Here is a 12,071-nt window from a genome sequence, read left to right as displayed (position 1 = left end):
GTCTTTAGCGCCATCTAGTGGTCTACTTATCCTCCTGTATGGTGAGGCGTGAAGCAGGTCACGTATAATAAATAGACTGCGCACCACTTGGATTAGGGTAGCATGTTTATTAGAATTTGCAATTTAACAATGTAAGATTCATTTACACATCACATATGCCAATGTGTGCACCTTAATTGACCAAGGGTGGCTCGCTAGCCAAGGTCAACTGTGGACGGACGGACGGACGGATTAATACGGAATACACAGCAGCAGCAGCAGCAGCAGCAGCAGCAGCAGCAGCTGTCACTCTGGCGACATCAAATCAAAGTAGAAAAATCCGTTTCTATCAAATGTTTGAGACAAATGAAAAGAGATTAGAAAAGCTACGAAAGAATGCACTGCACCTGACTTGATGGCTTTCTCTTTCATTCCGTCCGCTACAGTGATCAGAAAACAGTGCATGGCTTATGTAGTCAAAGAAATTGAAACAATACAGCTCGGGGTGGTGGCGGCATTTATCAATGCAATGTACTCTCATGACTGGAATAAAGAAGAAGGAAAACAGAGGAATACAATGCAGAAACACCATGTTGTGTGTGAGTGTGTGTGTGTGTGTGTCATGCTCCATGAGTGAAGTCCTTTAAAAGAGGGAGGGATCTGGCCGTCCCGCTTGAAATATTTCAGTGGCAGGCTAAAGCATGATTAAGTGCGAGGATGAGCTCAGCAAGAAGCAATCGTCATAGGTGAGGTGAATAGAAGGTTGATGTTTGTTGCGGTGGCGGCGGCGGCGGAATAGCCACCGATGAGGAGAAGGGTCATGCTGCGAGCAGGCCAGCGGGAAAAGGAGGAGTTCACACCGTGGCCCCGCCCCTGCCTGCCTGCCTGTCGGACTGACTGACTGACTGACTGACTGCCCGCCTGACTGCCGGTACCAAGCTTTAGGTAGGACACAAAACTGCAGAAGGAGAGCTCAATTAGTCATATTGGAAATGTCCTATTTCTCATGGGCTACTTTTAAAATCCATGTTCTTGTACCTTTTAATATGTAGTCAGTTAGCAGCGTAGGCACCTTCTCGCTGTCTTCTTTGATGGCAAAAAGAACTACATGGGGGGGGGGGGGGGGGGGGACATGTTTGCAATAAATACAAAAGAGTCTTTTCGCAGGAACTTACTTTTTGTTAGCATCTGCAGGTCGTCAACAGAGGGTGGGCTGCTTTTCTTCTCATAAGGAATGACTGTGTTCAGATACTAGAAATAGGGGGAAGGGATCATTTAGTCGTTTCCATCCAAATCATTTGGCATCATTTGGCACTTCTGATATTGGGATCGAAGGAGATCCAAATACAAACTTGAATCTGATTATTTCAATGGATTTCATATCAATCCATTTGAGGCTGAAATGTTTCATTTGAAAAGGATGGCCATTATGGCTGCTACCTGTTTCTCATTGCCTGTGCTTCCAAAAGTCTGTCTTATGCCCGTCTGAAGGATGTTGGATAGTCCCTCCATACTGAAGCGCTGCAGGTCAACACAATTCAGACATAGTCAGCGTCGAATGAGGTCCAGTCGTGATGTTTTGCTTTGCACAGCAGGAGAAGCCATTAAGTTGTTTGCTCTCCGGAAATGTCTCCTACATCATTCCTGGAAGATCCGCTAATGGCCTTGAGATGCATTATCACAGGCGCTCAGTCTGCTTTCACGTTCCGCAAGTATTCGATGAGAACATTTCCACGGACATTTGATCAGAAAGGAACCCGCAGTCTGCTTTCACGTTCCTCTAACGCAAGTATTCAATGAGAACATTTCCATCGACATGACACACAATATAGAGATTTAAGAATCATGGCCTTTTATGGAGAAATTAGTGTGAATGCAGAAATGCTGGATGAATGTGGAATGACAAAGAACCATATGACAAATATCTATATGAATATAAAAAAGATTGATCTATCGGATTTTTTACATGATGAGCCTGTACGGTTTAAAATTGGAATGAGTTGAGTTGAATGAATCATGTCCAAATACAAGGTGTGAGCAAAACACAAATAGTTTCAATGTTGCTTACCTTGACGGGCATGCTCGGCGTCTTGTCGGCACGAGCAGCGGTGCCAGTATGGGCCGCGTTGGCCGGCGCCGGCACCGGCACCAGAGCCACTCCTCCCTGCAGGCTCAAAGCTTTGTCCCGGCGTCGGCGCTTGCTATTATCTCGCTGCTCCTTCTGCCTATTCTGCACGTCCATCAGGGCACCGATGAAGGTGTTCTTCACCTCTTTCTCAAACTCCAGCTCGTCGCGCCGTGCCAGCTGACTGACCAGTTCCTCCGAGTACTCTCGGATGGCGGCTTCCACGCGGTGCAAGAGTTCCACTAGCGTGGAGCCGGGCATCAGACTCAGGCCTGCAGAATGGAGCGGGAGATGGGGGAGGAAAGGAGGACTTTTTTACTTTTTATTTGCCTTAGAAGGAGGCTAATGGATGATTGGAAAGGCCTTGCAAACCTTCATAAGAGCAGTTGTTGTTCGAGGCTCGGGACAGTTGTCGGATCTCCTCCAGCAGGGAAGGCTGAGTCCTGGAGGAGCAACGACTGCTCTCCTCCTCGTCCTCTTCCTCGGTTTCACCGGGGTCCGGGGAGTTTTCCATCATCTCTGCTATCTCCTCAATGACCTAGAAGGAGGATACTTGGGTTTAGCTCCGCTGATCATTTGAATGCATCGAAAGGATGCAAACCTGATCTGCTGTGATGAGAGGCTCTTCGTTCAGACAATTGGCATTGTCGTTCTTCTCATTCATTTCTTCCTCCTCTTTTTCGTGGATCTGGAGAAACACAAGTTGGAGAAAGAGCGAAAGTGGTTGACATGAGATTCCAATTGAAATGTGATATCCTGTTTACCGGTAAAATAGGCATTATTTCCCCATTGGGGTATTTGTCATCCATTGAATTCTAATTCGACCAGCAATTTTTGTCAAATGTTATGGATTCGCTTGAAACCATTTCAATGTATTCATTTCTTGATTTGCTTGATAATACATTCATAAAAAAAAGATTGAGTTAATTGAATCAATGAAACATTTGATGAATTGAATTATTTCATGAATGGATGGTAGTTTTTGGAATAGTTTGACTTTCCACTCAGTGTGAATGTGAGTGCCGGCCGGCTGCCTACCTCTTTGTCAGAAAAATTGGCGTTGAATCCTTCCGAGTCTGGACCGTCCCATGCAGCAATGTAATTGTCAGTTAGAGCATCCCACACACTGCAACGCAACAGGAAAAAAGACAGCAAAGTGAATATTTCAAGCTTTGTTTTCTACTTTTGTCCATGAAGCTCTTTTCTCAATCAAAATTCAAACAAATGTAACTTTTGCATTGGAGCAGAGCCGTGGGCTGCAAAAGAACCAAGCACGTGAATAAAATAAACATTGCAAAATTGCTCGAAATGGAGAAATCGATTGAATAGCGCTCACAAAAACTTGTGCCAGCCAGCGGATTCTCTTGTCCTGTGTTTGAGGAGGAATGACATCAACTGGGAGAGAAACAGCCTTTGTTTTGCAGTTTTTTTTTCTTTCCTCTACTCAGAGGGCGTTTCAGGACCGGCTTGGTGCTGCCCACGCTCAGCTCGCTCACATAGTGGACATTATTCGACTCATGACACACTCTGGAAGCACGGTGGTGGCATGCACTTTCTCTTAAAAAGCTTTGAATTATATTGTCTATTTATTCATAGGTTTGCAGTCCATAACCTGCTCAGCTCTCATCTGAGCCCCGCTTGAAAATTCAATAAGTCACGTTCATTTAGCGTTTTTCTTTCTCCTTGTGCCCACAACAAGGCTATTCTTAATCCGAATAGCCCACTGCACAGTGTGACGACACACGCTTGCCGCAGGGCAAGGCAGGGCAGGGCAGGAACTCTTGACTCTTGATAGGGCAGGGCCAAAGACAAGGAAAGCACACAACGCTGCACACTGATGAATAATTCACCGTGTAATCTTCCTCCTGACTTTTTGACTCACGGCCATTTTTAGAAGCTTTAAGACTAAGATACTCGTTGGCTGTAACGGACTCGTCACTAGATCTGAAGAACGACTCACTCTTCATCCCGGAGGCGCTCCTCCTCCTCTTGGTTTTGCGACTGGTTGCGTATCGGCGCCAGGCCCTCGGTCTTGGTGTTGTAATTGTGGAAGCAGACGTTGAGTTTCTCATCAAACTCGTTGACCAGGTCCTCCATAGACTTGAAGCTCATCATCTCGGAAAAGTTCTCCAGCTCAGAGAAGTCCTCTCGGGTGATGGAGACCAGCGGGACCACGGTGGTGGTGGTGGTGTAAGAGGGGTGCTTGAGCACCGCCGGGCGGTCATACTCATCCGTACGGCAAGGCCGGAGGTCCTCAAACTCCTCATCCAAACACACGAGAGGGGCTTCCATGGTATCCCCTCACTTTCGGACTCCAAAAGCTGTTGAGAGACAAGTCGAGTCACCATCGCTAGCTTTGCTCTTTTAATGACGGCAGATACATATGAGAATCTCATTCTCTTCATGCTAGGACGATACAAGTCATGTTGCTCCAAGGTTCCTTACTGTAGCGTCGATGCCACCTTATCTCACGTTAGCTATGGCTAAGAGAATTGAAGTCAGTAAAGCGGGATGAGGCTTAATCTTAAATCTGAGTAATACAAAGTTGTCCGTCTTTCACCAGCTGTCCTGTTTCTATTTTGATCAGTTCTCGCCAAATGAATTCTTTCTCTGTCACGGTCATTTAACGGAAGCCTGTCTTTCCAAAGCGAATGAGAAATGGCACAGTGTTGTCTAGACAAAGAGGTAATGGAAGAGGATGGACCAGAAGGGAAGCGTGTCCCAAAGGGAATCCGATAAATTGGCTTTCGTGCTAATGAAGTACCTTCACGCCATTAGAAACGGATTTGTCAAAATACATATTCTATAAAAAGAGATTCTATTTCTATGGGGAGTGTTATCGTGCTTATATTGCAAAATCAAGCTTCCTCATCAGGTCATTTCTTATTGTTAGATGAAAGGCCAATGAATCATGAATTCAGAAGAAACAGTTTGCAAAGAACTTTCGTTTCAGCCAGCTCTGTTTGATATGAATGAGTCAAAAATGTTTCAAATTTCTACATAAGGATTGGAAACAGTGAATACGACGCACATGTCTGTGGTATCTAATGTGTGCCTTGAATGCGTGTCAGTAGATTTCCATCCAACCTTTACTAAGTGAGAATCGGATCCACAGGGATTGACAGTTGGCTTACAATCACCGGGACCATTGATTTGATGTTATCATTATTATTGTTATATTATTTTGATATTATTTTTATTATCTATTTTATTCGCCCCCCCCACAATGCCTAAGAACACCTAAGATGGATTCCACCTTGTATGCAGAGGGAGACTCCAAGCTACTAATGGATGACAAGCAAGTGTATGTCATCAGCTCATCGGGGAGGGGGGAAAAAAAGGAATGTGGGGGGAGGGAGAGAAGAGAAGCAAGAATTGAGGAATAAAAGATGGAGGAAATGATGAATACAAGCCCCCTTATGAAAAGATGGCGATGCAAGACAAGCATCCCAATCACGAGGGGCCCGCCCGCCTGCCTGCCCGCCTGGTCGGTGGCTCGGTCATGGTGAAAGGAATATCACACTGATGCTTGCTTACCTGCAGTGGATGTGGACGTGATGTTCCTGTCACCAATGAAGGGATGCTACATTCAAATGGGAGTGAAAAAGAAAGGAAATGGCTTTAAGATCCTTCCGTATCCTTTCCCTCCCTCAGCCCCCCTTATGTGTGCTCCCTCCTTCCTTCTGTCCGTCCGTCCCAGTCCCTTGTTTTGCCATCCATCCAGCCAGCCCAGCTCATGCAGCGCCTGCGCAGCAAACATGACATCAGCTCAGCCCCTCCCCTCCCTTGCTCTGCTCTTTCCTTGCCAGCATCTCTCTCTCTCCCCTTTGTCTGTCAACGCAAGCGTTCATGCTCACATATTCATGAGGCAGGCTCGGTCGGGGGGAAGGGGATGGATGGTGCAGCACATCAATCCAAGCTTCAATATAAAAGGATTGCAGCTCTTTATGATGTTCCTCACCCATGCTCATTTTTCATTCCATCACTTTGCATCTTTGTAGCTGTCGCTTTCCCCCATAGCATACATTTCAATTCCATTAAAAAAAACAAGTCAAGAAATAATCGGTCCAAAATAGGATTTCAAATCTAAAAATAGCAGCAAATCGTGAGGCACCATCAACGAGGATCTTTATTTCATGACAATTATTTCAAATGGCTCAGAAGAAAGCTGTCAATTAATCTTGTGCGTACTTTAAATCAAAATACACAAAGCTCCCTCCGCATGTAAGAACACACTTGTACAGTTGCGTGCTAGGAAACACACACACACCAAAAATGTCAAATGAGTCCTAAAAATAGCTCTAAAAAATATTCTTATAATGCTTTCAAGATTTCTTTCTTTTCCACTCTCCCTGGATATTCAAGCGCTTCAGATGTAACGTTATGTTTGAAGGCAGCTGACAATGGTCACTTCCTGAGAAAAAAGCGTACTTTTGTGATCGTCACCTCCACTCAGTATGTTTGAAACAAATCAAGTGTTGATTGATCATCTGAAAAGGTCATCAAACTTGAAACCTCCACCAGAGTATTGTGGCTTGTTGATGAGCTGAGGTAGCACCAACTGTTCCCCCTTGCTTTTGGACTTGTCACTGAGATGATGAGACACAGCAAGTAATAATTAAAAGAGAAACCAAATAAAAAGCAAGAACAGAGATGAACATTTGCTTAGTTTGGAACTGACATCAGACTGATCAAAGGTCCGTCAAAGGCCTGCAGATCTGAATTAGGCCAATCTGGATTCATCAGAGCTCACCTTTGTAGCTTTTTCTGATTGAAATATTTCTTCTTGAGGTCGGCCATCTCGTTGATCAACTTTTGATTCTCACTTTTGTACTCGTTCAACTTGGAATCCAGCACTCTCACCTCTGCAGTCAGTGCCTGTGGAATGAATCAAAGGAGATGTTTCCAAAGCCAACGGTGGTATCTGAAAGAGAAACTTACCATGAACTTTTTGGTCCTTTCCCTCAACGTCCACTGGCAATGCTGAAGCTGCTCAAGCGCTTCGGTGCCCGGCTGCCGAGCCAAGAGTTGCTGCAGTTCGACGTAGAGCTTCTCCTTTTCCTGTGACAAAAACAGACAATGACATTTGCATTGGAATCAATCCAAGACTGAGGGAAATCAAATCATCCGAATCATCACGACACCTGCAATAAGAATTCTTGCTCTTCATAGTCTTCCGTCTTATTGATAAGTCTTCTCTGTAAAGTATGAACCTTCTGGATCAGCTCATACTTGCAGGGGTCACTACCCTGTCGGCGACAATCATTTCACAGGGGTTAATGCTTTCGCCATTTTCCACGCGCCGACCATGAACGTGGATCGGATTGGCAATAACGTTTGGATGGACTTACCTCCAGTCGCCTCCATCTGTGAATATTGATGGGGTTCAGCTGTTCCTCGAGGACACCGTTCCTCGTCCTTTCTCTGGCCAGTTCCCTTTGCAGGGCAAACAACTCTCGTCTACAAAGACACAATTAGTTCCGAAGAGAAGAAAGAAAGAGTCTCCAAGCACCGATTTCCTTTCTTCGTACTTAAGATCGTCCGCGTTGGGTACAGCCTTGTCCAAGATAATCTTTTCCCGCCTGATCCTCTTGATTTCCAATTTGAGGAGTCGGATGTCTTCCAGCTTCTGATTGTGGTGAAAGTCCCTCTTGCATATGATGGATTGCTGGATCTTAATCTTCTCGTACAACAGAGCTCGTTCGTCATCGCGTTTTAGCAGCTGCTTCCCCAAGTTGTCCCGTTCCCTGATCACCTGGAAATGGCAGCAAAAGTGGATGGATGTGGAGCTGCAATTCACGCCACGTAGGCTTGAGCTCTTACTTGATCAATGAGCTTTTTCAGTTGCATGTATTCCATCTGCTTGTCAGTTATGATTGTCTGAAGTCGTTCTTGTTCCGCTTTCTGATTCTCGACACGTCGAATTTCTTCCTCCAGTTGCAGTGTTATTGTTTTCATCTGGCCCTGGAATGTTCAAACAGCGGCATGAGGGAAGAATAAAGGAATGATAAATAATCGATTTTTAAAAAGGGAAATGAATATAAACGATATATCTATGTGGTACCTTGAGATTGTCATTATCTCGCCCTAAGCGCTTGTGGTGCGCCTGTTCTTTGTGGATAGTGGACTCTTTTGCTTCTATCTCCTCCTTCAACTGACTATTCTGGGTGTTCATGGCCCTATTCTTTATCTTCAACTTTGCAATTTCATCCTGGGTAGGGTGGAAGCATCACGTCCATCAAACAAGCGCTTCAAACAAGTGCACAACCGGTCCATCCTTCTTGCCTGAGCTTCCACGAGGTTTTTGCCGTAGTGGTTCCTTTCAGTGATGACAGAATCCAAGAGTTCCTCTTTTCTTTGCAGCTTGAGCTCTTCCTCTGCCACTCTCTTTTTCCAGTTATGGACTGCCATCTGGCTTGTTTCAAGATCATTGACTTTTTGTTGCACCTTTTCCAGCAAGACCAAAAGCAAAAAAAAAACGGAATGAATTCATTTGACGATAATAAAAGAGGAGGTTCTCAGACATGACCTGCCTTTTGCAAGAGGTTGTTGTTGTCATTGATGAAGCGGTCCCGTTCCTTTTCCAGCTCCTGGATGGTCTTGCGCAATTTCTGTCCATCCACGCAGTAACCGTTAATCTCTTGTTGGAGCACCCTTTTGTCCGTCTCGAGCTCTATCACGATGCACTGCTGTTCCTCCAGCGCATCCGTAGCTTTGGACACGTTCTTTTGATGGGCATGGACAAAACACGGAAAGGAACCAACAGGGTTCAAGTGTGATGGGATTTCGAAAAAATCAAATCATACAATACCTTGGACAACATGTCTCGTTCCCTGGTCACGTCAGCAATGATTTTCTTGTCAGCTTCAATTTGCTTCTTTGTGGCTTCATACTCTGCAGAAGGACAAGTTGGGCCCGTAGATTGGGCATTTGGTCACATTCCTTTTTCTTCACCAGTGGAATACTTGAGCTCAATGCATCATCATGCTTCCTTTCCAAAAGCCCATCGCATACCTTTCTCTAGACCGGTGAGCCGAGTTTTCAGAATCCCTCTCTGTACTTCCACGTCCGCTTTCTGTTCCTCCATCACACGCAACTTCTTTTGGACGGCCTCTTTCAATGTTCGTTCTTTGGTAATCTCATGGCGCATCTGATTTATGGTTTCATCTTTTACCTGACAGGTGTGGGAGGAATGAGGAATGACACAGAGGCAGTAGGAAGAGAAACCAAAAAAACTCGTGTTGCTCATGTGTACTCTGCACCTTAATCTCGTTTAAATTCTTCTGATTCTCCCAAAAGTGGTGTTCTTTGAGCGATATGAGATGATCTCGGTCGCGCTGCAGCTTGTTGGTTTTGTTTTGCAACAGCTCCAGATCTTTGGTGATTTTATCAAAGGCAAACTGTTGGGGGGGGGGAAATCATTCATTCATGCTGTCATCGAAATCGAAGCACTGAAATGATGGATGGATGTCTGTGATGAAGATGACCTTCATTGCTTTCAATTGTTGCGCTAATCTCCGCTGCTCATCCTTGGAGGTTTGGAAGTCCTTTTCAATGGTTTGGATCTCTCGAACTTTTGCTTCCAAGTCAAGGGACATCTCCTTCAACTCCTTTTCCAGTTTCTCTTTAAACCTCTGCTCACGGGAAATCTCATTCTGTTGTAACTGAACCTCGTGTTGGAGCTACATGGAGAGAAAGGAACAAGTTGGTTTCATAGGAATCCTTTTCGCCCCGTCCGTCCGTGTACCTGCCTGGGAAATGGTGTTCAAGGCATCCTCCCTTTGAGTCTCTGCTTTCTGCTTGCCCGCACTGGTGATGCTCAGCTGCTCTCGGAGACTCTCCACGGTTGTCAGAAGGCGATCGCGCTCGTTCGTCAAGTCTTCGATCATTTTCAGCAAATCGCTGAAAAGACATTTTTTCAAATCAACACACGGTGGGAGCGTTTAGCATTAGCATTTGTACCCATGGCTTGCTGGACTCACCTCTGATCTTGGTTAGCAATGGCTATATTGAGTTGTTCTACTACCCGTGTTAAGTTGGCAACCTCTTCTTGTAAATGTTTGATTGTCTCCAAATGGACTTGCTCTTTATTGTAGGCATTATCCACCATTTTCCAAGCTTTATCTAATTCCTGTGGAAGGGATTGGGTCGGGGTTACCTGAGTCAATCTATGCGTGGACAATATTGAACTCAGGCTATACGTACCGTTTTGAGTGAAGTCATTGTTGTTTCGTCATCTTGAGAAATCTTGCGGGAAGCTTCTAATTTGTTGGAGGCTGACGCCATCTCTGCACTCAGTTCCTTGCATTTGCTCATGAGCCTTTTCTCGTTGTTGTACGACTTAGTCAGGGCATTGAGTAGTTTCTCATATTCTACACGGATCTTGACCATGTTTGGTTCCTCGGTGAGCTCACTGAGGACCATCTGGAACTCTTCCAATGATTCAGCCATGTCTTCTCTTGTTGGATTTATTTCCAACCTGTGAATAATAACCCAATATTTACATCTGGCTTTTCACTCCATCCCTTTGTACAATTTGGTGGAAATATTCAGCCAGATGTCTGTAGTCAAGTTGACGAATGAAACGAAAAGGATCAAATGTTGCTCTTCATTGTAAATAATGACCATTTTGTAATAAAACGCTTTAAATCCCGAGACGACTTACCGCGATTGACGAGCCAAAGAGCGGAAATTCACCTAGTGTCATTTCGAAGACTGTTGATGGCCAGTTGACGTTGGTTGCCAGGCAACGACAAATCTCGCGAGAGAAAGTTGGCGACCAGGAAGTGACTCATTGTTGTTGTTTTTTTGAGGGGGTATTTCAATCCCCAGTTCAAATGTTCCTTTTTTAATCGCAGATTAGATCGACGATACAAATATATTCAGGAAGTCATTCTGATGTCACACTTGATCAAATGACTGACGCGACGTGTCGAGCGAAATCCTTCGTTGTAGTTTTGGTTACTTTGGTGGATCATGGACTCGACAAGCCTCAAATGGACTTAGCGTGGGAAAACAGAAAGAAATGCTCACTTTGTGACTGGTCTCGCTCTTCTTACGTGGAGAGATGTTGTGTTTTGCCTTTGTGCAATAACATACATTGTCTTGGAAAATGGAAACTTTTTTTTTAATCAATAAAAATTGATGTAATATACACCAGTATGAATTTACAACTACAGTTCAAGCATACCAAGACATTTGAAAAGACAAATAAAACAAGTGACACTTTGTTTGAGTTCAATCCATTTTTCATTCATTGGGGTGAACAAGAATTGTAAATGTCTCAAAGAAGATCTATAAAAAGAAAGAATTTGCAAGAATTTCTCAGCCAATGAACAGACTGGAATAGATTGTTACGTTTCTGGATGAATCGCACAAAGAGACATTTTGAGGTACTGAGTTGTTTGAGTTATTGTAAGCACACTCAAAGCATTTGACAGTGACAACAACAACAACAACAAAAAAGGAAAACCAAACTACAGTTTGTCCTTCTTCCGTAGTATTGCATTTGGCTTATGGATTCAAAGGAAACCCTAACATGAAGAAAACAAAACACAAACTACAGTTTTCAGACTGAAGTTTGGCTTTCATGAATAGATAGGAGTTGACCTTCAGAAAACTATTCAACTATATATTTATTGAATGATGATTTTTTAAAATGATTTTTTCCTCTACAATATTATACACCTTTTTGGTTGATGGGAGTTAAAAGTCCTTTTTTCACGACTTCTAATGCTTTACTTTTTATGCACACCTGTCTCCATCTAGTGGTGAGCTTTGGATGCGCACAGACTCCAACTTCCAATTCTTTCATTGACCTCATCACGGTATGTATGTGGTGAGCATATCCGAATTAGTTTGGAAAAAAAAAAAAAAAGTCACAAATAGAAAGGCAATTGGTCATGAGGATGTATTCAAATCAAAATGCCCTTGCTCTAATATTTGCTTGCCACTTTGTAATGCTGTC

At 44.1% G+C, this 12,071-nt stretch overlaps 2 protein-coding genes across 2 annotated transcripts; both read right to left on the bottom strand.

Moving 5' to 3' along the window:
- Positions 1–92: 92 nt before the first annotated feature.
- fez1 (fasciculation and elongation protein zeta 1 (zygin I)) lies at positions 93–5,801 on the bottom strand. The gene is made up of 10 exons (XM_061299483.1): positions 5,642–5,801; positions 4,065–4,425; positions 3,143–3,230; positions 2,706–2,792; positions 2,477–2,642; positions 2,048–2,376; positions 1,420–1,500; positions 1,155–1,230; positions 1,018–1,083; positions 93–937 (listed from the first exon to the last, which is right to left on the bottom strand). Exons 2-10 carry the CDS (start codon positions 4,394–4,396, stop codon positions 921–923), a joined length of 1,242 nt encoding a protein of 413 aa, XP_061155467.1. The 5' UTR covers positions 4,397–4,425; positions 5,642–5,801; the 3' UTR covers positions 93–920.
- A 414-nt stretch (positions 5,802–6,215) lies between these two features.
- cfap58 (cilia and flagella associated protein 58) lies at positions 6,216–10,842 on the bottom strand. The gene is made up of 18 exons (XM_061299747.1): positions 10,770–10,842; positions 10,310–10,583; positions 10,087–10,235; positions 9,856–10,006; positions 9,592–9,786; positions 9,367–9,504; positions 9,119–9,278; positions 8,916–8,998; positions 8,638–8,829; positions 8,390–8,551; positions 8,169–8,315; positions 7,928–8,068; positions 7,636–7,859; positions 7,456–7,564; positions 7,249–7,353; positions 7,046–7,165; positions 6,858–6,982; positions 6,216–6,693 (listed from the first exon to the last, which is right to left on the bottom strand). The coding sequence occupies exons 2-18, from the start codon at positions 10,553–10,555 to the stop codon at positions 6,591–6,593; spliced, it is 2,550 nt and encodes an 849-aa protein (XP_061155731.1). The 5' UTR covers positions 10,556–10,583; positions 10,770–10,842; the 3' UTR covers positions 6,216–6,590.
- Between the last annotated feature and the right edge of the window lie 1,229 nt (positions 10,843–12,071).

Source organism: Syngnathus typhle, linkage group LG15 (assembly GCF_033458585.1).
Source record: "Syngnathus typhle isolate RoL2023-S1 ecotype Sweden linkage group LG15, RoL_Styp_1.0, whole genome shotgun sequence".
NCBI lineage: Eukaryota > Metazoa > Chordata > Actinopteri > Syngnathiformes > Syngnathidae > Syngnathus > Syngnathus typhle.
This window is presented reverse-complemented; position numbering and strand designations above follow the sequence as displayed.